The 26428-nt window shown below is 47.0% G+C and overlaps 2 protein-coding genes across 2 annotated transcripts in view; one reads left to right on the top strand and one right to left on the bottom strand.

The window, feature by feature from the left end:
• ITIH5 (inter-alpha-trypsin inhibitor heavy chain 5) overlaps positions 1-4419 on the top strand; it is a 49808-nt gene extending 45389 nt beyond the window's left edge. Inside the window, exons 12-14 of the mRNA XM_075720562.1 lie at positions 10-126; positions 2565-2942; positions 4121-4419. Of these exons, the coding sequence (XP_075576677.1) occupies positions 10-126; positions 2565-2942; positions 4121-4419 (794 nt within the window). The remainder of the gene's footprint in view (positions 1-9; positions 127-2564; positions 2943-4120) is intronic.
• Positions 4420-9635: 5216 nt separating this feature from the next.
• LOC104031738 (store-operated calcium entry regulator STIMATE) overlaps positions 9636-26428 on the bottom strand; it is a 38187-nt gene continuing 21394 nt past the window's right edge. The window contains 7 exon segments of the mRNA XM_075726189.1: positions 9636-9749; positions 10330-10414; positions 10416-10460; positions 10462-10535; positions 16422-16538; positions 17638-17721; positions 19342-19454. Of these exon segments, the coding sequence (XP_075582304.1) occupies positions 9636-9749; positions 10330-10414; positions 10416-10460; positions 10462-10535; positions 16422-16538; positions 17638-17721; positions 19342-19454 (632 nt within the window).

Below are 26428 nucleotides of genomic sequence, written 5' to 3'. Positions count from 1 at the left end.
TCTTCTCAGCGGATGGAGACCCTCACTTTGTCATTGATTTTCCCTCCAGCAAGATCTCTGTCTGCTTCAATATTGATGGAGAACCAGGGGACATTCTCCGACTGGTCTCTGATCATAAGGAATCTGGTGAGCAGCCAAGCAAAGCAGTTGCTTGTGGAGGAAAGCTAATGTGCAAGGCCAGCTCTCTGGCAATAAGACTAAGCACAAAGGTGCTTCATAGGCAAGAAAGTGGCAGGAAATTAGAAAAAGTTGTTTTTCTGGCCAGGCAATGGAACATTGGCGCACATGGGTTTTCTGGCTCTAATCACCTGGATTAGAAGGGGAGGTAAACTGTTCACTTGCACTTACTGACCTCCAACTTTATCGTAATTTATGGGTAAATTCACAGCAAGCCTAAGCAAGGGGGAGGCCTGGCCACTGTTACATACACAATTCATCTATGGAAGTGTCTGCCGACAGATTAGACCTAACCATAGAGAGAACTGGCCTTTATGTGTATCCATATTCAGGTATTCAGGTCTTCCTTGACTGGAATCAAGGGAGCAGCAATTACATGTAAACAGCCAAGACACCCACTTGAGTGCATGAGGACCACATTGCACCCCTTCAGTCCAGCTCGACTGGAGAGCTCAGTTCCTGATGATTAGACCCAGTATGGTCTGGGGGTTGCACTTGACCAGTGCTACAACAGCCACAGCTGAATGAACAGCCACAGGCATTTTGCATAATGCATGTCGTGGTTGCATACACCACGCAGCCACCTCTGTGTGGAGAGATTACGCAGGGGTTTCCTTTCTGGTGCAGAGGCATTTGCATTTCTTTGATGGTGCAACTTCATCAGCCTTCTAGTTACAAACTCACAACATGCAAATAAAAGATTTGGACTCACCAAAATTGCTGTCATTGGAACTTCACTTTTTATTGTTTGCTTCAGGACAGAGCAAATTATCCAAACAGGCTAACCAAGCACTGAAGCTGTTTCAGTGAAGGGACCACCAAGCTGGTTACTGAATCATGACAGCCTTGAGGAAACCCACACGATTCAGGATCTGCTTTGCCCAAGCCAGTCTGATCCCCAGGGGCCCAGTCTGTGGTCTGATCCGATCTGGAATTCTAAGCAGAGCAGCTAATAAGCAGATTACATCCTGAGCAGGGAAACAGTGGGAGGAAGGGGTGTCAAAACCAAAGAAATTGCACAGACTTGTTTTACAAAGAAGATGAACAACAAAGTTACAAGAATTCTGTTCTGTGTGGAAGCGGTCTAGCCTCCATAGTCCTGTGTTCATGTCTGCCTTAGTGAATAAGATTCAGCTCCTGGCAATGGTTCCCTTAAGCTTCTTTCACAGACTGTGTTTGTGCTACAGCTTTGAGCGATTCTGTGGCTCAAATGTGGAATGAGCTTGAGAAAAACAGACTCTGTAGCACTAGCAAGTTGAGTCTGTGAAGGCAGAGATGACACATTCCATCAGCAATGATGGGATATGGAAATATTTTATCTCAGTGTTGATGGCTTGGGTCTAGCTTGGGTTAACCACAAATCTCCTCCTCGTTACTGTGTACTAGCTGTTCAGAGGCCCATGGGAAGTGAGACACTACCTTAAGGACAGGAAGTCACAAAAATAAAAAATGATTGGGAATCTTAGTGTGAACATCTAGGCTTCAGCTGACTCAGCGGGATCTGCACCTTAGATTGCTCAAAAGTGGTTCTTTTGGGAAAAAAACAGGAAAGCTGGAAGAGCAGCACTGGTGAAGCTGCCTGACAGAAGTGCAGGGTTCAGGGTCTTACTCTGCAGTGACACAGAGAGAACCTGAATTTCTTACACTCCCGTCTGAGGAGGTTTAGCACTTCACTACAGGTCCTGCTCAGTCTTTAGCACATTGGCCAAGGTAGTAACCCTTACTCTGTGGCTTCCCAGGCTAGTTCTCTTCTTAGGAGTTAGGTAGAGAGGGACATCAAACTCTGCCTACTACCCTGAGATACGCTCAGACAGCAGCATTCGGATACATCCAGGGCCTCTTCCTAGAAGTTTAGTCCCTATGCCAGTTCGTGATATGAGGAAAAGCAGCTTTTCTTAGTCTTCCAAGATCTGGTGTGTTTGCCCTGGTTTGAGTTATGCATCAACAAATACGTGGTCTAGGTAAATCATACCACTGTTGGCTATAGCAGTCAGGAAGATAAATATTTGCCTTATGTGGCTCAAAACCCCCACACATCCTTGTCTTGATGACAGGTAGGTCTAAGGTTGGATGGAGCTTAGGAAGTGGCTGTGCTGAGGAGCAGATGATCCTATCCTGTAACACTGTGCACACAATGTTAAGCCTAATGGGGCTGGGGGCACCTGTCTCCAGAGAAGGCCAGCATTTCTGAGCTTGGGTAAATTTAGGTGCTCTGTATAAGGTAATCCATTTATAACAGACTAGTCACGCTGCTTTGAATACTGGTAGGTAAAATAATCGAGCATGAGGTGGTGAATCTGCATGCCCTCAGTTTCAAGGTTTATACAGTTGAGACAATAGACCTATTCTTAGTTCCAGCTTTCATTTATTGATTATTTTCCTGCAAGGTGTAACTGTGAATGGGCAACTAATTGGAGCTCCTGCACCACCGAACGGCCACAAGAAGCACCGAACTTACTTCAGCACCATCACTATCCTCAGCAATAAGCCAGAAAGGTCTTACCTAGAGATCACACCCAAAAGAATCATCCTGGATGATGGGGAAAGACTTCTTCTGTCCTGCGATCGGAGTGCTGTTGTGCGGAGCAGCAGCCTCGAGGTATCCATCTCTGCCAATTCCAATGTCACTGTGACGATACGAGACACAATCAGCTTTGTCATCCTCATCCACCATTACAAGAAGCCAGCCCCATATCAGAGGGATCACCTGGGGTTCTACATCTCCAACAGCAAAGGCCTCTCTTCTGACTCCCACGGGCTACTGGGTAGGTAATAGGTTCTTAGATTTAGAGCTGTAAGCCAGAGAAAAATGATCCTTCCAAACAGTTTTAAAGGACAGAGACAGGAGTTAATGAACAAGGCAGGTGGGGTTTAAGTTCCCAGGTGAGACTTTTACTTCCACTCCCAAACAACTTCTCTATTGCTAGCATCCCCAAACTCCTCTCCCACCTTTTTCTGTATGAGCTATCTCCCACTATTCTAATTATGTGGCTGTACCTGTTTTTCACATTTCCACTCTTTTTATGATTGTTCAATACAGTTGTCATTAGAATACACATGCCTGATGTTCCCAATATAGAAACAGAAACCAAATATTGCACAAGAACCCTGAATAAGGCACCAAGACAGTCTCTAACAGTAGGCCTAATTCAGAATAGCCCAGGTGCTAATGTTTTTTCAGGACTGAGCTGTTTGCACCTGAGCCTGATTGAGATCACAAAACATTAGTACTTTTTGTGCCCCTTTCTTTCAAATATGAAGTGAAAGAAGACCCATCCCCACATTTTGAGAGCAATAAGGCTTTAGGAAGGCCTAGAAAGACATTCTTTAGAAAGACATTCTCCAGATGGGTAGGTTCTTTCAGCCAATGAGAAGTAGTGATGTTTATGACCATGTACAGGTGCAGAACTCTAAGACTGAAGCCATAGTTTCTGTGACATTCAGGTACCCCTACGTTAAGCAGGAAATGATGCTTCAGGAGTGGGGTTTTGGATTCAAGCTGCTTGTGTATGCAAGCCTCTAAATCCATGCTTAAGTTTGGCCAAAAAGAGCTTGCCCCCAAGAAGGCAAGGGAAGAGAACCTGGAGCTTCGAGCCTAGATCTTTCTGCTTGCTGATAGGCTTTGTATGGGTTATATTATCCTCTAGTAACCACAGCCCACTGAGGGGAACTGGCTACTAGCAGCTCAAAAAGCTCTTTAGCTCAGCCAATGTATCTTGATGAGTAAAAAAACAAATAGGGGTTTATTCCAATGTCTATCTCTATGTTTGTGAGATTTAGAAAAGAATCACAGGACCTAAATTCATCCTGCTATTGCAGAGAAGCCCTTTACAATTCCATACGCTAAGAATCCTCAAAATGTGGTCTATTAAAAAAAAAAAAGACGACTTACAAAATGGCACAAAACAGCCAGTCATGAAGTCTATTTTATTTTGCCTTGCAGGTCAGTTCTTGAACCATGAAGTTAAACTTCTTCAGGAATCTCTAAACACAAGTCATCAGCAGGTTGGTCAGAATCAAACTGAAGCATTAAAGCCAAACCCTGCAAATACCCTGAAAGTGAAGGGACGGCTCGTTCCTGTTGTGTGGAAGCAGAGGAGGATCTACAACGGCCAGCAGGAAGTTGAATGCTGGTTTGCCAAAAACAATGCAGACAAATTGATCGATGGGAGCTATAAAGACTATTTGGCTTCTCATCCTTTCGACACAGGGACCAGCTTTGGGACGATTAACAGCCTTTAAGACTGATCATAGCAATGCATTGCAGCAGCATGTGTGACAGCAGTTCCCTTCTAAAGCCTCTAGAGCTAGGCAACTTATCAATATTTCTTTACTTTTTGGTGCCAAAGAAACCAAGGCTTTTTGCCCTTGAAAATCAGCTGTGTCTCTCTCATGCCAGATTAACATTGTTCATCAAATTCCTGAAGACAACGAGGTTTGGGGGGAAAGGGTTGAGGACATGGTTAAAGGCGCAATCGGTGCTCTCCCAGTGGGAAGGGAGGGAGAAATGGGCCAGCACTCATATCAAACAGTACAGAGGGGTGCTGGCCTTAAAATGAACCCATGCAGGGATCTGTGCAATACGCCCAGGGGCTGAGGAGTCACCCAGTGAGAGGCACAGGTCATACGGCACAGTGCCTATCTAGAAAGACACACTTGGGTGATACACTTTGCAAAGAAGTGACTTGGAGCACCTGCTCCAACCATGGTCCCTGGGGAAAGGAGAGAGAGAGAGAGAGGAGAGGTCAGTGGATATTCATCTGCAGTGACCCATTACCATCAAAGACATAACAAAGAAATCAAAACTTTAAATCAACAGGCCACAAGAGGATATTGCTTTCTTGGTTATTGGGATGAGGTCTGGATTTGCCACGAAGCATGATGTTCCCTGAACCACTATGGACCCTTAAAGCAGTGGTGAAAACCTTTATGTGATTTATTGCTGTCGCGGTGCACAGGCTGCATGCTTAAAAAGCACCTCTGCTCTTCAGCAGCAACAGGAGTGGTGCAGGCTCCCATTGCATGAAGCATCTGATTTGTAACGTTGCAGGCTTAGTGATTTCTTGAGTCCCAAGTCCCTCAGAGAGAAATGAAGTTCCAGTGTGAGCTTCCAACAGACCTGCCACCTCCTTGGGCACAGCATCATTTCTGCTTAGCAGAGATTTAAATTCACTAAAGGATGATAAACCAGCACCTACAATAGCTTATGACCGTACAAAGCAGCCTCTTGAATTTAGACTAGACATTTCTAGCTGCTTTTCTAATCAGAGAGGAAGTCTTTATTTACTCCAAATTGTCAAAATTTTTTCATCCCAATTTCCCTGGCTCCTTCTCCTTCCTTACACTGCAGGAATTTGTACGCAGCAGGAATTTGGCAGCAGGAGGTTACAGAAGGGTCCGCCAGCCACCCCCGTTGCAGGTGGTGCTGCTCTGCAAAGAAACCTCCAAACCCAAACTGCAAGGCTGTGGTCTAGTTTAAAGTGAGGCATCACTGAATAATGCTATAGATCAGCCACAGGGGAGTTTGCTTAGTAGAGAACTTGGCCAAAGAGGACTTTGACAACCACAAAGACATTTACATGGCAAGGCCAAATTGAGCTCATGTATACTCTGCCTTTCCAGAACTGAAAGGAAGGAGGGTGGGTGTGGAAGCATCTCCAGGAACTAAATTATATCCATGTGTTAGAAGAAAACAGAGTTGCCAGAGACATACAGAAATAGGTTCAATCTTGACTGATTTTTTTGCATATTTAAAAATTAAATCGTATCATTGCTGTAGGAGCTCCAGCTGCTGGGGGTGGGGTGGTGGTTTTCCAGTTGCTTGATCATCTAGTTAGTACTGCTAGCACTGTGGCGGCAAAGCAGGTAGCAAGCATGGTTGCTTTTTCACACCATGTGCTGTGGGGAAGAGCAAAACAGCTGAAAGCAACCAGCTAGATTTAACTGCACTCTGGAAGACCCTTACAGAGAGCTCAGTTAGTGCAAAACTCATGCCAGGGCTTACATTTTGGAACAAAATGTAAAGACAGACAAAACTACTGCTTTGGGCCCAGCTATCTTGAAAAATAGCTCTCCTGCAAGGGAGAACTGAAGGCAAGACCTTCAGCACAGGCCTAAGCATGCCATAACCTAAGATGCTAATGCTCATGGGCCAGGAATAAGATGAGAAAAAGCATCTGTGAAGTTGACTTCTCCGCCCAAGTAGACAGTAGGAAGCCCATTCCCAAATAACCTCCCATTTCACTAGCACAGGGTGAACAGGATAGTGGCAGTGAACATCTAGACAGTCTAGGGTTTTGCAGGTGTCTTCTTCATACTGTCCTTACTGAAAAAAAGATTTCTTTGAAATCTCCACTCTCCTCCCACATTTTGCTGTTCAAGTGTATCACTAAGGGGAGCAATTGGCTTAGGCTCTCCTCTCATCTCTCCTGTATATAGCTATGTGTATATACACACACACACACATTGCTAATGCTTCAGGTGCATCATTACTCCTTTCCTCCTCCTCCAGCCAAGGAAACTTATTTCTTTCAGGGCCTGAAAAGAACAATGATCAAGTCCAACTTCCCAGCCATGTGAAGCACCTGGAGCAATATACTCAAGTTCTTGTTACAGCTCCAGTTATCCATTTCACAATAAATATTTTAAAGCGAACACTGCAGTGAAGCTTTCATTTGGCGAAGATTAAATGAGCTTTGAAGCTAAGGTTATGTATGTTTTATGCTGCTGGGCAAGCTCATATTACCAGGTGGCCAAAAGAACCACAAGATAACGATAGGTTGGGAACTAAAGTAATTTCAGCAGAAAATTAAAGGTCAATGAAGTTCTTCAGCCTCCATATACACTTGGTAGGAAACAAGAAGTGTGTTATGTTAACAGACCCCAGGGGTCTACTCCCACACTAAACTGAGAATTTAACCACATAGAGTTAATACAGTAGCACAGGACATGGGAAACCAGAGTTTGTGCTCCTGCTGCCCCAAGAGCAGTAAGAGTAAATGCAGGTCACGGACTGTAGACTTCAGCTTCCCCCTCTATAAAGGGGGCATCACAACACTTGCCTCTCTCAAGGAGAATGTGTCCAGCCTTGGTCATAGTACAGGGAGCTCCCAGGAAGTGCACTGCAACAACTGCACGTACGATCACACATTTGTTCTCATCTCCAAGAGTGTCACAGACCACTTTGGTTTGCTTTGACATGGTTAAAGATTGCAAGCTGCTCAGGCAGCTCAGGAATGAGGGCTGAGCAATCACGTTGGAGTGCAATGGAAACGATTGCACACCACCATTTCAGACAAGGGAACAGGACTCCTGAATTTAGGGTTGCTGAAACAGCACTGGCTATACAATGCTCGAGAGGGACAACCTTCCCCTACATCATACTCGCCCTGCTATTGCCTATTGTGAGCCTTTTCAGCCAGCCTCATCTAGGGGGTAAGATGAAGATCATGTCACTCGCCTTCTATTTTAGGACGAGGGCTTTGCTGTGGCTGACTTTGCACTCTTCACATACTGCAGCACTGCACTGTGCAGCCCTATAGCAAGAACAAAACCCAAAATACCAGTGCACCTCAAAACAGGGAGCAAGTTTCCAATAGGAAAGCTGTTTTAATCTATCTTCAGTCAGACCTTAAACAGCACAGGAGTTACTCCAGCCCTTACCAGCGCAGAACTCCACCAGACAAGCAAAAGTTGCATTGTGAAACCGATTTCACTTAGCAATATAAATGATCTATTCAGAGCGCTGTGCGCCATGTGTTCCAAAAGCCATTTGATGTGCCAGCACAAGTAGGATTTTGACCCTTCATTAAGGAAGGAACAAAAAAGGACTTAATTCCCAGATATACAGTATAAGGCTGTGCAGCTGCAAGTGTAGCCAAGCGTGTCTAGTTCACTAAGGGGCATGCAAGACTTTAGAAGCATTAGATGCAAATTAAACTACTTTGAAGTTAGGAAAAAAAACCCCACAAACCCAAAAACCTCACAAACCCAAAAAGCTTCACACGCTCTCAGCTCAGCTTTTAAAAGTCTAAATCCATCTAAGTTAGAAAATCCAAATCCTTTATTTTCTACTTTTTAATAAGGAGTGTTTTCTTGGGAAAATACAAGGGAGAGAGGGAAAATAAAAGATAATTCCTGCCCAACACTTCTGGGGACTGTCTTGCAATAAGCAAAGCCTGGCTATGGCTCAGCCAGGTCCATCCGTCCAGTTCAGTGGATCCTGGATGAGGCCCTGCTCCGAGGGCCACCATTTGGACTCCGTAAGGGTCTCGCCACAGCTGTGTATCTGCACCCAGCCTGGGAGTGCATTACGCAGCTGCTCTGCGCTCTGCAGCTCTCCTGGGAAGAGAGAAAGTGTTTTGCATTTTTGTGTGTTTATAGAGAAATACAGTATGTTAACACGGGAGCAAGGGCAAAGCCCTGCACCTCACACTTGGAGCAAAAGGTGCCAAATGTAGGAGAAGACCCCCTGGGTCATCCCACAGCAGTCCTACCTGAGGCCATCCCCTTACCCCCAGAAAATCAGGGCTGGTTAATAGGGCTTTGGTTGACTCTTTGGATCAAAGGAGATTTTATGTGTTTATTTTAAACTAGGTAAAAGCAAAGTAGTCCGCTTCTAGTTCCCGGTAAACACTCACTTGTAAGGTGGCAACTGGGATTGTCTGTTCCGGTCTGGAGTCCAGCACAGGCTGATGCTGCAGCATCAGGCCTTTGCACTGACGTGGCTCACACAGCCCATCTACAGAAACTGAACACTGTGGCTCAGCTCTTCTTCTGTAGCTTTGCTAGGATAGCCCTGCTGCAGAAAGACAATCTGCCCTGTGACGAACTGGTCAGGAAAGATTTCAACAGATCCCCTTCCTCCCCTTTACAGCATTATGCTTTTGCAAAACATCAAGCATGCGAGGGCATTTAATTTATGAAGCAGTTATAGGTCAAATATTTATTGCATTCCTTATAAAACAGTAAAAAGCATCAGATCCACTGAAACAATCTTCCCAATTCAAGACATTTAAATACATATTGCAAACCAATTCTTTTGAGTATTGTGCATATAAAAGTGTCACAGTTCAGGTAGTACAGGATAGAATTTTTTTTTCTTTTCTATAAAAAAAAAAAAGTAGACAACCTTTTGGTTTCAGTCTCCAGCCCTGACAAAAAGTTACACCCAGCTGGCCAGCCAGGGGAAGTACATATCCATGCCCCTAACCTCAACGTGCCTGCATGTGTACAGGTTAGGGGCAGACGGGTGAAGCAGATACTGCTCAAGCGCGTACAGGATGCACAGATACCATCCCAAAGAGACAACTGCAGAAGGACAGGTCCTAGATGAGGCAGGCAAAAAGATCTCTGCAGATCCATAGGGATCAATTAGCATTCCCCACCCTGCCCTTCCTCAGCCAGCTCAAGGATCGCAGTGCTACTCCCCATCCTCCACCTCCCTTGTCTTGGTGTCGTCAGATGACCACTTGATAGCTGGGCTGCTTCACCTTCTGGTTCATTCCCTGGAGTCCTGTAATATCCTGGTCGCTTTCAGACTGATCAAAATCCATGTCTGGAGAGAGTAACACCTAGAAAGGAGAACAGACAGGTACTGATGGAGTGAAAGTTCTCGGCTCTTCCTGAACCTGCCTGCTGAAGGGGTCAAGCACCCCTAGGGGGGTCTGCTGCAAGATCTAATCCTCTCTGGCAGATGGGAAAGGTCTCAAGGTCACCTCCACCATCTCTCCAGCAACAGCCAGACAGATTTGGGTGCATTTTCCATGACAATCTGGTGTTGTTTTCCCCCTCACCCCATTTCCCAAGAGCGGAACAGGCAGCTAAAAAGCCCTGTTCACCATGGGACAGGGCTGACACACAGACATGCGTGTTCAGGACAGGCTGCAGCCTCAGTGGAGATGTACAAAAACTAGGCCACGTGTTTTGTAAACAGCTGTACCAAATGTTGACCTTTTCCCAGGCCTCCAGCTGCTTGCTATCTCCAGAGCTCAGCCAGAAGAACAACCAGAGCTACAGGGTGAGCTTCAGCCATGGCCAGGCAAGGTCAGGAGTGGTGTCCTAGCCTTGCAGCATCTTATTTCTACATGGCACAGCAGCTCCTGGCTCAGTCTGAATTGTGGGAGCCAAAAATAGAGCACTGACACCTCCCACCAGTACGTCTCCAGGTAAGAAAGCCCACAGCTTTGCTGCGTGATCAAAGGGCTGCTCATTGCCTCCAGGAACACCTACGCTCTCAGTAGGTAACTTCAGACTTGAAGCTACCAACAGGCTGTTTTGAGCTAACTGGCTGCTGCCGGCCTGGAGCGTTTGCATGATGCAGACAGAGCCATGCATGGGGCATCCTCCAGCAACATCCTCTGGAAGAGGAAAAAGGCCAGATTTTACTCAGGCTATGACTGTGGAAGAGCTGAAACCCAGTGCCAGCCAGCTGGCTGAGCAGTTTGCATGGACAACAGTCACTGCTTGACAGATTGTTTGCTCAAGCCTGTCCTACCCCTTCTTCTTACCTCAAACACACAGCTTTGGGCAAGAGAAGCCCTACTGTCATTACCCCTGAGAGCAGCTACCTCTAAGCACAGCTGAAGCGCAGTCAACCCTTGTGCTACAGCTTCTGTCACGCCCAGCAGTACTCATGATCTTGGTGGAATCATGGGATTTCTGGTACGCACCAGTCATCCACATCAGAAGCCTGGCCAGGTCATTGGCACCTCAGCCCCCAACTCTACAGAGGGGCACATGCCCAACAGCACAATCAAGGGCCTCCAGTTTTATTTCCCTAGGTGAGCAATGCCAGCAGCCCTTTCCCCCCCTCTCCCAGTTGCCCATCACAAACCCAAATAACATCATTAGTTCATGGCTGATGCAGGGACAAGGGACAGGTACCACAACCACCCCCACAAACATAGCTACCTCCAGCAAGGCGGTGTAGACCTCCCACCCAAGCCTCAGCTCCATCTGACCCCACTTTGCTCCCAAGACTGAACCAATGCACTACAAAGCCTCCCTGTGCCCGACTCACAGCAGCCTTCCAGCTCAAAGGCACAAGTTGAGGGATGGTGCATGGGCTTTCAGCCAAGCACATTCACCTGCAGAGTGATCGCAACAGCTTGACCAGTCCTGGAGCCTGGGCAAAACCAGAAGCATGGGGGAATTAGTCTTATCCATGGCTATCTCCAGGCACAGTTGTGAATTAAGATGCCTTCTACTTGTTAGCACTTAAGGCAGCACCATGGGACCAGTCACCACAGCAACAAAACGACCAAACAGGAAAAACAAACTGCAATGAGTCAGTGACTTCAAAGGAATAGAAGAGCCGCAGGGGAAGATTTCCTCCCCACCCTCACACACACGCCAGTCCCTCCATCTGATGTTGTTATCTTCACAGCAGCATGTCAGACACTCAAAGGAGAGCAGCAGATGAGATTAAGCTCTCTTGTGTCCCACCCCCCATTGGTCTCAAGGAAGTTTTTGTGGTTCAAGACACACACTGGAAAGTTTCCATCTCTTCCAAGTGAAGATTTCCTCTGTTTATGATATGAATATTGTGATGCTGTTGAACCTGAAAAAATTGGTGGATAATTAATCATACACAGCATTATAAACTCATTGAACTCTGACAGGCTGCAACAGGCCAGTTTTGGGGCCTAATGAACTGGTAATTTCAATGGGTTTCAGCTGCAAACTCAAATCCCCTTCCAGCCAAGCATGGCTGACTGAGCAGGCACTAAGCGTTGTGCATCCAGACCCATTCAGGCTGCTACCTGCCCACCATACACCTTGTATGAAGCTGCTCGAGCCAGCAGTCTCCCAGTAACCTTTCCACAATTCCTCGGGGAGCTTCATTGTGAGATGGCACCTCATCACTGTGACAGTCATGGGACATACCCTCAGATATGGTTTTCAAGCTGAACTCCAGTTCAGCACAACTTGGACAAGGTGCTTCCCCCGCAGATGCATCCAGGTCAGGATCACAGCAGGTCGGTGGCACAGCTGGGAACGGACCACGGTTTCCCAGCCCTGGGACAATGTGCTACTGTCTCACTCAGCAGTCCTCAAATACTTCATGCATTCCTCCCTGCACCAGGAGGCCAGCAGCTTGCAAAACAACGTGGACTACATCACCAAAACAGGGCTGCCCACGCGCTCTGCCAACGCCTGCTGTCTGCGGGAAGAGGCTACCTACTGATTTGGTACTCCATCCAAGCAGACCCTTCAGATGACCAAGATGTTTCAGTGGCAGAGAAAGAGATTGCACAGACAGATGAGAACTGTGACACAGGTTGTAAAACAAAGAAGCTTTGGGGCCATTTCTGTGCTAGTGGTGGAATCCTGTTTGCCTAAAGCTCCACCAGCTTGGTGCAGAGGTAGGAACCATCCCAGCGTCCTCCTGCACCTGAGCTTAGATAAGTTCCCATAAGTCAGCAGGGCTGACAGGTGGGAAAGCCTCCTTCCAGAGGCACTTCTATGGCCACCTTCATTTAGCTTCTCCATAAGGACCAGGCACCTTAGTTCACCTTGAGCTTCACCTATTTAAAAATCAGCTCAGTTAAGCAACCATCAAATCAAACTCACTCTTGGAGTATTCTTCAATATTTAAAAGCAAGCAGCATAGGTATTGGCATTCATCAGCATCTTCAGTCTAGGCATTTGCCAGAAGTCACAGCTCCTATGAAGGGAATTGGGATAGGTGCTGAACTCCATGCTGACCAAAGGCAGGTCCCCATGTAGTATATTAGCTTTCCTCCCAACCTTAAATTAGCCTCTAGTTTCAGAGAAACTAGAGAACCTAATGGTTCTCACAAGTACCACTGTTATTAGACCAACTTTTCCTTTAAGGCTCATCTCTGAAAGTGTAAGCCTTCAGAAAAGGAGCAGAAACTCACACACCGCTGGGGGTGGGGGGGGTGGCGGAACCCAAAACAAACAAACTAGAAACAACTTCAAAAAAAGATCAAATAAAATATTATTAAAACTGAGTTGTTTTCCTGAGTGGAGAAAACAAAGAAATCACTGATAACATCTAAAGGTTATTAGCACTTGCAAGGGCAAGGGAAAAGAGACTCGGGTCAAGGACAGGTCACATACAAAGCAGAAATAAGGGCCATGCAGATGAACGCATTTCCCCAGTCGGAACAGCACTGGATTCAGACTGGCTCTCGAGAGATCTCTCTCCATCCCACAAGAGGGCAAAAAAAGACTGCGTGAAGATTTACCAAGGCAGGGCACAAGTTTCAAACAACAGAAAGCTTTAAGACTGACTTGGAAGGAATGGTGAAATTCTTCCAGCCATAAGAGTGAGTTTGTCCCTTCTGGAGTTTCAGTGCAAAAAAGTTCAGCAGTTGCTCCATTACAAGCAAGAGCCCATCGTCACATCTGTGGCTCACCAGAAGAGCCTTAGAGCCCACAAGAGACTGCCAGTTCTTTGGCCTACACTGCAGCCGTGGAGTCGGTAAGTGACACCAGTGGCAGGATTGCGGGTTGCTGGGTTTCTTTTTGCTACCCCGCTGGTCTACCAAGCCAGGGACAAAGCTGCATCCTCCTGCTATTCCATATAGAAAATACAGAGTGTGGGTTTTTAGCAGGTTAACTTCAGCCTGCCCTTTCCAATCTCCTTCCTCTCTCCCCTTCCTTTTCCAAACACAAACTGCTAGTTCGAGTGAAAATAATGACACACTCTATGGGCAAGATAGGCAGAGGGTTGAAATTCAAGAAGGCAGCATGATGGGGAGCTGTTGGCGCCTGCTGCTAGACAGCCCTGATGAACCCTGATAAACTGCGGGACACATTAGCGTCAGTCAGCTCTGCCCTGTACAGAGATCCTTCTCAGCCTCCCTCCCTCCTTCTCCATGGGGCAGCAGGGAGGGAAGAAATTCCCCGACTTGAACAGGTTATTAGCAGCAACGAGCCCAGCAAACACTCATTTTCTCTTTCAGAGCCTAAATTCCAACCAACCCAGCTGTAAGGCCCAGCCAGCCAACCCAATCTTTAATTCATAGCCTAAAAAGTTGACGCATGAAGCAGGAGCCTATGGCTATACCTCAAGGCCCAGTGCCAAGAAGCAGAGTTGGAAAAGCAGGTCACCCACTTCTGTATTTCTTCATTACCTGCCTTCTCTGCCCAAACTATTTGTCGGCCAAGAGGCACAGGAACATGTCTGATCAGAATGGAGGCAGTCCCCATAGACTGCTCCAGGTACAAACCAGTCCCCTTGGCAGCTCCACCGCAGTGGTGGATCTGAGGGTTTCAAGATGGACAGATGACAAGAATGCTGAAGGTCTCACCAAAACTTTGTCTGAGGAAAAGAGCCAAGTACTTGGAAGATGGAAGAAGCCTTTGACAACAAGGAGTCAGGCTGTGGGAGTCCAGTTTCCATCGCTTGAAGCGACCTGTCTAGTTGAGCTACCAGAAGAGCCTTCCCGAGCTTCTGGAGATTAACAGATATCTTCCCTTCAGATTATCCAAAACTGAGCTAGAGGCCACAAAACACTTGCCCCACCTTCAGTGGAGCAAGGCAGAGCATCAGTTCTGTTTCCATGGAAAACCATTAACTGCAATACCTTCTGTGTATCCACACCAGCAAGCCATCTAGAAGACTAGATGCTCCAAATTTAGGTTTGAAAGGCTGGAAAGGAGATTAGCATCTCAGCTGGAGATGCCACCTCCTTACCCTTGTTTCTGAGCTGGTGTAATTTTAACCGATCTTAAACCTTCAAAAACACACCAGGATATCCAGTCAGTAAGGCAGATCTTCACCACCACTTTTACATTTGGAGCAGACTTCCAGCCTAGCTCTTTCAAGGAAGTACCACTCTTGCACATCAATCACCACTAAAACTGGGACTGTGCCATAACCAGGGAGACCATTCACGCACACCGTTAACCCACCTTCACATCCTAGGTTTGAGTTCTTAGCTTCAATGCACAACTATCAAGACATACTGGTACTGCCCAGCTCAGGCCTCTTCTCTCTCCAAAATAGTAAAAGATTTCGAGGATGCCCCCACCGCACACACCACTCAGGAAACTCCTTGGCCACACTGTTCGCATGGTTCTAGTGATCTCGCCAAGCTACAACTATTATCTGGAGGCTGGGCCAGGAGGAGTGACTCACTCGTCTCAACAGCTGCTCACATCTGCCTGCCCTTCCTGCCAGGGGAGGGTGCCTCCAACACCACATCCCCATGAGCAGCGGCTGCTTCCCCACTGCACCCTTGAGCCGTGGGAGCCATCGCTGCTGTGCAGAGTGCCAAGCACACTGTTAAACACTATTACCTCCGTGTGCGTTGTAATGTCACCAGTAGTTGGCCATCCCACCCGTCAGCAAAAGAGCAGAGTTACTCTTTATAAAAGAGCTCTCAGAAAGCAAGAGCTATTTCTGTTCATCCTAAATTCCTCAGCAGAAGCTACTCCAGGAGCCAGCCTGCAACTGCCGGAAGCTATCTTATCTCAGCAAGTCTCGCCAGTGAACTGCGGGATATCAGCGGTCACACACAGAACACTTTGAAACAGGGTCTGGGTGCCAGGGGAAGGAAGGGAATTGAACCCAGCAACTGAGGTTGTGGTCTCTGCCCAAAAGCTGATGAGAAGCACAGGCACCACCAGCCCAGCAAACCACATGTCCTTAACAAGAACAAAGTCTGCCAGGACTGGAGCATTTCCTCCCACCCCTAACTTTTAAGTGTCAAGCTCAGGCTACAAAAAATACAGCTTCCTACAGCCAAGGGACCATCATCTGGCTGAAAAAATACCAAACGTTGACAAAAATAGGATTGCCAGCTAGGCCTTATCGTCTAAAAAGGATGCTACCAATTATAGTAAGGAAAGCAAGTGCTTCTAAGCCAAGATCAATTACAATTAAAAACAGGAAAGTTGAGAGAGACAGTGCACAGGTACCCACCAGCTTCAGCCTGCTACTCCAACAAGCCCACACAGGTTACTGCAAAAGCTAGCTCATACCCCACAAGATACTGGCGTCATTTAGGGCAGTATTTCAGCAACGCTTTGTAGGCTGTGATGTTGCTCATTGTTAGACAGGGCCAGATCCTGCCAGGAAACATCCCTCTGTCGACCTCAGTTGTAAGCATGGGAAGTCAGTTAGCTTAGCAGGGTCATCATCTGCATTCATGAAGCATCACCTTAGGTATAGGCAAGGTGATGGTATGTTGCATGGTTGTGGTAAAGCACACAGACCGTAACATAAGCTTGCAGTTTGGTCTCAAACACAGGACCATCCTTGGTCTTACCTGAGATTCCTCAGTCCTCCTAGCCCGAGGAGTTTCTATGGATCCATTGATGTCCAGGGTATCCTTCTGCTTATATTTCCTCATGATCAAGCTGTCCACAACCCAGAACATAATGGCCTTGGAGAGAAAGAAGTTACACGAATAGATTGCAGAAACCAAAATACAAAGTCACTCAATTAAAGCTATTTCTTCTCCTTTTGCTTTCTCCAGACGTCCAGCATTGATCAACTTCAATTAATATCTAAATTAACCCTGCATCAAGTGTGTCGATGGGGACTGGATAAGTCAGGTTCCTGAGGTCCCTTCTCATATAAATCCTATTGATCCCATAGTTGTTGAAGACCCAGAGAAAAAAAAAAAAAAGACTACGATAGGCCAATTTTCCACCAAGAAATAACCATTGAACCAAGCTCCATCCAAGGTTCATCTGCTCTGTCTATACCAGTCCCTGGCCAGTTCTTTGAGAACCAGAGTTTGCTTTCAAATAAGGAAATGCAGCCTGAGGTGGCAGAGAGAGGCTGGTAGCAGAGGCACATAAACCCAACTTTGCCAATGCTGCATCCATTGTAATGCTCATGGTACGAGTTGAAAAAGAGTTCCGCTCACACCTTGGCCAGGGGCAGCTGAACATTAACACCTTGTTCTCACTTCCCATCTTAGCAGGCACTGAGCAGCAGGTCAAGGATTACCCAGAATCAGGGGAACCAGGAAAAAGCTGAGCTTTCAAGAGGTTTTGCCAAACTAGTTTTGAGAAGATCAATAGTTCTGGGTAACCTGAACACCTTGCCTTGCTGTAACACAATTTGAAGTCCAGCCAGATGGCTAGACTTACTAGAGTTACTTACTAGGTTGCTAGAGATCACCACTGCCAAAGCCACACTACAGGAACTTAAAGGGCTTTAGGGCATCTCCATGCCTGTAGCTTGCTGCTGAGATGCAGCCCTCAGCTAATCAACCCCAGCTTTCTTCAAATAGTCAGCCACCCAGCAGCTTGGACAAGGGAGCAGGAATTAGGAACAGAGACCATGGCAGGGCAATAGTGACATATTTGTGTATTCATGACAACAAATATATTTGTTTCCACTCCCCCGCACCCTGTCCCAACCGCTTCAATTACTCAAGGCTGCCCCAAGCCAGTTCCTGTACATGCTCCCCATTGAGGGGGGACCATAATTTCCAAACCACCGCACCCAGTGCTTGCAGAGGCATCACTTACATTGACTATAAAAGGCACAACAAGCATGACCAGGACGAGCTCCAGCTGGGGGTTTGGGATGTAACCCAGGAGGATCTGCTGAAGCTGCAGAGGAGAAAGCATTTAGAAGCATTATTTGAACAGCTCTGTTGCGAGATCTTTGCGACAAACTGGTTGCCTTCTTACACCAGAAGTCTCCTAGTTAGGGCTCTGCAGCCTTTGCTTTAGACCAGCTGCCTGCCATGGTTTAACCCTGCCAGCAGCTCAGCACCACGCAGCCGCTCGCTCACTCCCCCTGCCCCGGTGGGATGGGGGAGAGAATTGGAAGAGTAAGAGTGAGAAAAACTCCTGGGTTGAGATAAGAACAGTTTAATAATTGAAATAAAGTAAAATAGTAGTAGTAGTAATAATATTATAATAATAATGATATACAAAGCAAGTGATGCACAATGCAAATGCACCCACCGACCGATACCCAGCCAGTCCCCGAGCAGCGATCGCTGCCCCTCACAGCAACTCCCCCCAGTTTATATACCGAGCATGACGCCATATGGTATGGAATAGCCCTGTGGCCAGGTTGGGTCAGCTGTCCTGGCCGTGCCCCCTCCCAGTTTCTTGTGCGCCTGGCAGAGCATGGGAAGCTGAAAAGTCCTTGACTAGCATAAGCAGTACTTAGCAACAACTAACACATCAGCGTGTTATCAACATTATTCTCCTACTAAATCCAAAACGCAGCACTATGCCAGCTACTAGGAAGAAAATTAACTCCATCCCAGCCGAAACCAGGACAATGCCAAACACAGGATTTTGTACAGATCAAGAAATAAGTGCTGCTAGTCTTTCAGTTTAACTACCCATGACAACTAGTGGAATTTTCCTTGGCTCGTTGGAGCCTAGCTGCAAATGAGGACACCAGCCACGCATGACACACATGGAGAAGAATCCAGCAGCAGCTCTGGATCTAGCAGTGTGTGCTGCTGAACAACATGTTCATGTCCAAGTCAGCACTGTAGGCTACTTGGTTAGAAAGACAAGCCTTTAACAGGAACGGATAAGTGCTCCCAGATTGCTGTAAACAACTCCTCAGTCAAGTCACATCAGCCTGTGAGGTAGTAGGCACTACATGTAAATGCCCTCAATACTGGAGTTACCCATCAACACCCAGAATTGGTTTTATACCCATCACACCACCTGCCACCAGGTATGTGGCTACAACTGCCACAGAATTATTTTTTAAAAGAGAAACTCATGATCAACACAGCTACCACTGCATGAGCCACCATACAGAAGCAGTTGGGGGGTGGGAAGGACAGCATACTACTGGGATAGTTCTTTCCAAATTAACCTCTAAGAGTCCCCCTAGTTTAGGCATGGGATCACAAAACACCAACATCAACTGACTTGACAAGATAATGTACAAATCCTCTGACAGAACTGAAGTAGCTCAGCTGCCAGCCCACCCCATTTTATCCTTCCAAGGATGGAAAAGAAAATTAAAGAAGCCATCTTATTGCACTAGCTTTTGCCTAGGAAGAGAATGTACCAGAAGTCAAACTGTTATGAGTCATGTTTCCCCAAACTTAAGTAATAACTAATTATTACTGAAATATGTCAACAAGTCATAAGGATTAAAGACCTATGATGATGGCAACCAGTAATGAGGCAAAGCTGACAAGAAACAAGCCACAACAGCTGTGGCTAGAAAAATACAGCTCAGGAGCTTACCTTTGTCCAACCAGGGATAAGCAGGACAAGGCTAATCACAGTCTTCTCAAAAACCATTATCAGCAAGTAGAGGATACACTGGCCAATCCAGGCAGCAGCCTGTGGAGGGTCACCTGGGAAAAGAGCACATAAAATCTGAGACAGAGTACAGGAGGAGACAACCTTGCAGAAAAGTTGCCTCATGCTTGATACCTGAGCTGATTAGAGGGACAGGGAAGTGTTTCCATATTGCAAGTTTTGCAGAGAGACAAATACTCAATACCAAACCTGAAATTAGTGGAGAGATTTTTCTATCTACAGCCGTAGGATACATGCCTGGGGTAGAAAGGTTTGGGGCCCCTGCTGGGTCTACACGTCATTACTCTGTTGAAGATCAAAACATACCAAGATCTAAGCTCAAATCTTTCTAGTTTAAAAAACCCCCATAAATCTGACTTGTATTAGAGAAAATTTAGCAGACTCGCGTCCCTTACTAGTTGCAGCTCATTTTACATCTTTGCAAACTGATGTAGAGAGATAAGCACAGAAAGGCAGAAATGCACCCCACTTCCATTTGTGCAGACTCCCTTTACTGGGGCAGCTATTTGCCTTTCATACTGCAGTTGCGCTTTTGAATTAAACTTGGCTATAAGCAAGAGAGCTCTCCCTCCCGAGACACGACATACAGCACTACCACCACTGGCCTTTTGTTCTAGAAGCCGATTCTTTTTCTACTCCTTTTAGGGCTGATTCTAAAACGGAGATGGCAATTAACCAGACCTCCGAACAAGGTTCAGACACGACTCAAAGCCCTACCCACCTTGCAGATGCTAACATTATGTGCTTTTATCCGCCTCCTCCATTCCACCAACCTGCCTCTGAAGTCCACCAAGAGGAGAAAACCACCACCAAAAACCTTTGCATCTCCTCCCCCATTGCCTGTCCTTCCCAGATCAACAGCTTTGCTGGAGCAAAAGTCCTACAAGCCTCCTACAAGGCGGGCAGTCAGCTTCGGTAAAAGGGGAGAGATACAGCTCTGGTCTGCCTGAAGATCTGAAATTCCCTGTGTTTATCCAGCAATCCCAGCACTTGCAGACATTCCTGGGTTCTCAAGGGCCACAGCCCATTAGTATCACAAGTGTTTAATGGAAAATCCATTCCTGGTGACTCCAAGGAGACTGGATTAACTTTTATGAAGCTTTGGATAACAAATGTGCTCTCCTCCACTTGGGGGAGAGGATACGCAGCCTTGGAGATGCATGCTTTCCCTCTCCTTCAGCCACTGACGGGCATTGCCAGTATCCTCCCCATGGTGTTGAGCTACTTTGAGCTGGATAGATACAGGGATTTGAGGGGAAGAAGCCCTGCTTGTGCAAGGGGGCAAGTGTCCCATCTCCTCAAAGCACAGACCACTACAATTCTTTATGTAAGGGAAAGCTTGAAAGCTCAGCATCCTACTCAAAGGGTTCCTTACAAGCACGTGTTGCTTTGGGGCATCAGTCATTTGGTTTGCCCCTTCTTTGATACCCTTTTGTCAAGGTACCAGAGATTTCATTTCTAGGTTTGCCAAGGTGAAAAGTGCAAAGATGGGTCCCCCCACTCTTCCCCCACCCTTCCAGTGGATAGGAGCTTTGTAGGAGTAGCTCACAAAATCCTGGGGCATTTTGACCAGAATGGCAGACTGATAATCCCTTCTGAATTAAAGCTAATCCCAATGGCAATCCCCAAGACGAGATACTGCTGGACTGACCCTCCTCTATACAAGGACCAGTCAGTGTCCTGCACAGTCCTCTATAAAAAAAAACACCACAAACACAAGAAACAATCATTAACAGCATCACCTGCAATTTGCTCCCTGCCAAGCCTTACCCACCCAACTGCCAGCAATAGTCTGAAAATTTCTGGTCACCATTTTCAATACAAGCAGCAAAAGTTTTCAGCTCTAAGCAGAATTAATTTTTTTGCTGATGAAGTGAATGCCTGGTTATGTGATACTTGCTGTCTGAGCAAGAGACAGGGGCTCCATCGCCCCAGGTTTTAGAGCAATTCACTCAAAAATAATCAATGCTAATTAAATATGAATGTGTCCAATGGGGTACTTGCCAAGCAAGAAGTAAAAGCATATTTGTATTGTTAACAACGATAACGGTACCATATCTATTACATGTGCTTGCTTCAGCCCTCTGTAGGCACCCTGCCAGCTGGTTATCACCTTCCCAGGCCCATCAGAATATCTCAGGTCTGCAAAACTGAGCTACAGTATCTGGCTTAGGGAAGCTGCAGCATTTCCTCGTACCACTTGAATATAAAGATAACCCCTGGCAACACTTGTTTCCGGCATAATTGGGCCGGAATTTGAAATTGCATCTGTGCAAGAGAACCCAATGCACCGCGAGATCCCGATGCTCAACATGCTGTTGGATGGCGGCAGACGGGGAGCTCTGCCCTACTTTTCTCAGCACAACACTGTTGAGACGTGGCAGGGGAAGGCAACACCAGCAGTTTGCAAAAGCACATTTATCCAAACCACTATGCAAACCTCCGGCCACAGAGACCAGCAGCGCATACCAGGATTCAGTAAGAAGCGGTATCCGACCAAGCCCAGCTCTAGGGGGATCTGCTTCCCAGCGCAGCAAAACAGGTTTGCATGCGTATTTGTCCTTATTCTGTCATTTGTTAGCAACGTACCAAAATATTTGCCTCATAGCTGTAGCTTTGCAAAGAAGTAGAGGCATCCAGCTAGCGTCTCCATGCCAGAGACCTCAGAGTGATCACCTTGCATCCCAGCTTTTTAATTGCTCAAGCCGTGATTGAGGAAGAAGCAAAGGAGGGGAGAGGGAAGGACTGGGAGGCCAGGGGTGCAGAGTGGCTGCTAGCTGGGAGGACAGCAAGCAGAGAGCGCCAGACCAGCAGGCAACTCCATGGAGGGGGGGAAGGAAGAGGGAGACAGGAAGGTTACGTGTGAGTGCAACCAGCAGAGCCCGCAGAGGATTTTGGAAAGCACGCGTCTCTGCTCCCTGGCAGGCAAACGGCTTAATGGGTGGTCTGTGGAGGAGACCGGAGCAGTGTTATAGGCAGCTGGCAATTAAAGGCTGGTGTCAGAGAGGCTTTGATCCTCCTGAAGCATGGACAGCCTCTCCCAATAGACTCAGGTGCCTAGTTGTCTTTGGCACAGGTTAGGTATAGTGGGGCTTTTTGCCCCATACCCCAAGACCAACCAGTTTTCCTACAAACCCCCAGGCTACCATCACCCATCTGAGCTCCGAGTACAAACAAAACAGGAAAACAAACATATCCATTGCATCCTTCCTGCATTTGAATTCTTTCCCTTTTGTGTTGTCAGCTGTGCTCCGTCCCCTGTGGGGAGACAGGACTAAGAGCCACAGCATCCTTTGCAAGTCGGGTCTGTGCTGCAGCCACAATGGCACTTGTGGAACACTTCCCTCTCTCATCTCAGCTTGCCCCAAAAGGAGCAGCAAGTTTGAGATCTCTCCCAAATCCCTGCCCCCTCACGCCCTTTTAGGGACAGGAGGTCACAACCACTCATCACCACAAACAGCGGGCTACGGCTCTTAGTTTTGTATGCTGTGCACTGGACAGCCCTAGCCAGGTTTTTGGCTAACCAGGCTGATAGACACTAGAAAAGACAACCTGCTTTTTAACCCACCCTAGGCATGGACTTACCCACGTCTCCAAGGTTAACAGATCCTCACCCAAAAATTTTTTGCTTCACTTTCAGTTAACAAGAAAGCCATCAAACTGGTCTTGAGTCTTCCAGAGGATTGACAACCTTTGGAAAAGGAAAACCTTTTCTCCCTTCACTAGAGAACAGTTTTTTCTGTGCAACTGCAAGATCCCACATGGGAACCCCACTTCCCCGAGACCAGAGGTCCGCCCCAGTTAGGCCAGCTTCACAGGGTCAGCGTACAGGGCACGTGCAAGCGGCACAGCAAGCCTGCGCTAGCAGGCAGGACAGACCTGCACCCCTTACCACCCACGACAGCCCACCTTCTCAAATGTGCCTCTATCACAGCATGGAGCTTCAAATATTCATATTTCTCACGCTGGTCTTTTCTGCATCACCTACAGAAGATGCTGTGAATCTCCTCCACAGTTAGAGGGACATCAGCACTTCTTACACGCCCAGGGTAGACAGCGGAAGCGTATGGAAAGAGACCCACAGACCCATGCAGAGGCCAGGTCTGGCCATCTGCTCTGTCACCTTAAGCAACTCAAAACCGCTTCTGTTTTGCAATCCCTTCCTCCTCCTTTTCCATTCTGAGCTTTGTTTTCAGACTATGGGATGAGATGTTTCTGTACAGGAATCCATCCTGGAATACAGAATTAGAGAGGACTTAATTTCCACCCCCTGACAGGAAGATCAGAGGGAGTCTCCACAGTTACTTTTTACTGCATCTTGGTCTCCCAAGGACAGGAGGCTGCTCTGTACCAAAATAACTCAGGACAAAGATGAAAATGAAACAGCAGCATGGCCCACAGGGCTGCAAAGATGACTTCAGCTATAACTAGATAGTGGCTTTCTCTTCACCAAGGAGCTCAGCTGGCTGCTCCTTACCTGAGCAGATTTGAAGTCATCCGAGGACCACTGATCCACCTCAGAGTGGCCATCATCCAAGTTTAACTCACCGCTAGTTCATCTAACTCTGACTAATGCCAGTAACATACAAGTCACCACCTATTGGCATCTCATCAGGAAAGAGAGCGCCTTTGGTGTGGTCCCTGGACAAGCCCATAAGGCAGATCGGCCACATCTCCTTCCACAGTTAGGAAGCAAGGCTGTGTCCTGGTTTCAGCTGGGATAGAGTTAATTTTCTTCCTAGTAGCTGGCATAGTGCTGTGTTTTGGATTTAGTAGGAGAATAATGTTGATAACACATTGCTGTTTTAGTTGTTGCTAAGTAGTGTTTATACCAGTCAAGGACTTCTCAGCTTCCCATGCTCTGCCAAGTGCACAAGAAGCTGGGAGGGGGCACAGCCAGGACAGCTGACCCAAACTGCCCCAAGGGCTATTCCATACCATATGGCGTCATGCTCAGGATATAACTGGGGGGAGATGCTGTGAGGGGCAGCGATCGCTGCTCGGGGACTGGCTGGGTATTGGTCAGCAGGTGGTGAGCAATTGCAGTGTGCATCACTTGCTTTGTATATTCTTTTGTCATTATTATTATTTTCTCTTCCTCTGCTGTCCTATTAGACTGCCTTTATCTCAACCCACAGGCTTTACTTTTTTTTTCCTCCCCCAATTCTCTCCCCCATCCCACTGCAGGGAGAGGGCAGGGGAGAGGGTGAGCGAGCGGCTGTGTGGTGCTTAGTTGCCAACTGGGGTTAAACCATAGCAGGCCGGAAAACTTGAGCTAACCACGCACCTCATTTAGGTGCTGGCTTCCTACAGCAAGATGGTCAGAGGCATCCTCAGATGCAACTTAAGGTCTTCAATGGATCAAGTGTTGTCCAGAGGTGCCCTGCTCTATGGACGGGAGAGGATTCTTCTTACATGAAATGCTTCCATTACATAAATCTAGGTGAGTGCCTACAAGACTGCTTCTGCCACACAAGATTGCCAGCCAGCAAAAAACAATCTGCTACCTGGATGCTAAAAAAAAAAAAAAAAAAACCACAAAAAACCAAAAAACCACCCCAACACAAAAAACCAAACCCAACCAACCAAAAAAACCCAGATACCCTCCTCTTTGCTGTGTTCAGAGCTTCCCTTGTAGAAGAGTGGGGAACTGGTCCAAAGGATCTTCGCAGCCTCCACATCACACCTATTTGGTGATTGCACATATCATGAGCCCTTTGAACACTTCCAGTTTCTTGTCCCCAGTCCTAGTTGGAAAGTAACCCAGGACATCTCAGCTCTACACATGGACTCTACCACCAATCTCTCCTTTTACCTTAATGAACACCCTTTGCTCAACCTTTTTATAGCCATCTTCCATCCTGATAGAAAGAAATATCCTCCTTCACCCCAAAGGACACACATTTAGACCATTCTCCTCCAGCAGCATTGCTGGTACTCCCCACCATCAGGAAAATTTCCTCACACAAATGCATGTCTCACGCATTCCACTTGTGCGTGGGAGCCTGACTGCTTGCAGAGCAAAAGCAGCACTGCTTGAGGTATTTAAGTTGTTACCACACAGCAGGATTAGTTTTAATCCAGGCTGTCTAATGTACCAAGCTGTCAGCATAGCCCACATGCTACTGCCAGACAGCTTTATTTACAGTCTTTCGGGGACTGTGTGTGAACTGAGCAGGTAGGAAAAAGCTTAACCACAGCCAAAGCAGAGGGTTCAGGGGGTTGAGGACAAGCAAATATTTGAAAGCACTGGTAGTTGTACCAGGTGACGTGGTGGGGATAGAAAAAGTCAATAAAAACCTCTTAAGAGATACTCAGATGGTACCTCCAAAACCAAGGTATCTGACTGTCAGTGCCAAGCACAGAAGATGGTAAGAAATAGCAGTAAAGCATCTGAATGGCACAGAAGCGCTGACTTTGAGGGCAAGAACAGGTTTTCAGAGATTGGGACCTGACGCAGCAGAAGGGCCAGATGGGTCCCAGACCCTCTCTGGCATGCTCTGCATCTGAACTAAAAGTGAGTGTGCAGCTGGAAGCAGTTGCCAGTTTGCAGTGTCACACCACTGCTCCGAGTCTTCAGTGCCTGGAGATACTGCTATTGCAGTGGGGAAAACACTGCTGCTATCAGCCAGATCCAAGAAGGTTCAAAGGTTTGCACTCCTGCGCTGAGCAGGGGACCTGACCACACACTTCACCATTTGAGGATGATCCTCAGTCCTCTCCTTCCTTTTTCTCCCTGGTGCTGGAGGTGGAAAGGCCAAACATGCTAAGGACAGGACAGCCCCTCAGGTTAGAGCTATTTTCAGCAGTATTTCCTCAAGCACTAGCAGCCAGCTCCCTTGGCTGCTTCAGGACGTGGGAATATTTTTTATGGAAATTTTCTACAACATCACAACAGGGCCAAAAGCAGCCTACACAGGTCCTCAGTTAAACTCAGCAGCTGGCACAGAGCATATTCTCCTACCACTAAATTTGACCAGCAGAGTTCAACAGGCCACTAAACAGACTT

Source organism: Pelecanus crispus, chromosome 1 (genome assembly GCF_030463565.1).
Source record: "Pelecanus crispus isolate bPelCri1 chromosome 1, bPelCri1.pri, whole genome shotgun sequence".
NCBI lineage: Eukaryota > Metazoa > Chordata > Aves > Pelecaniformes > Pelecanidae > Pelecanus > Pelecanus crispus.
The sequence above is the reverse complement of the archived record's forward strand: the minus strand, read 5'-3'. Positions and strand labels throughout refer to the sequence as shown.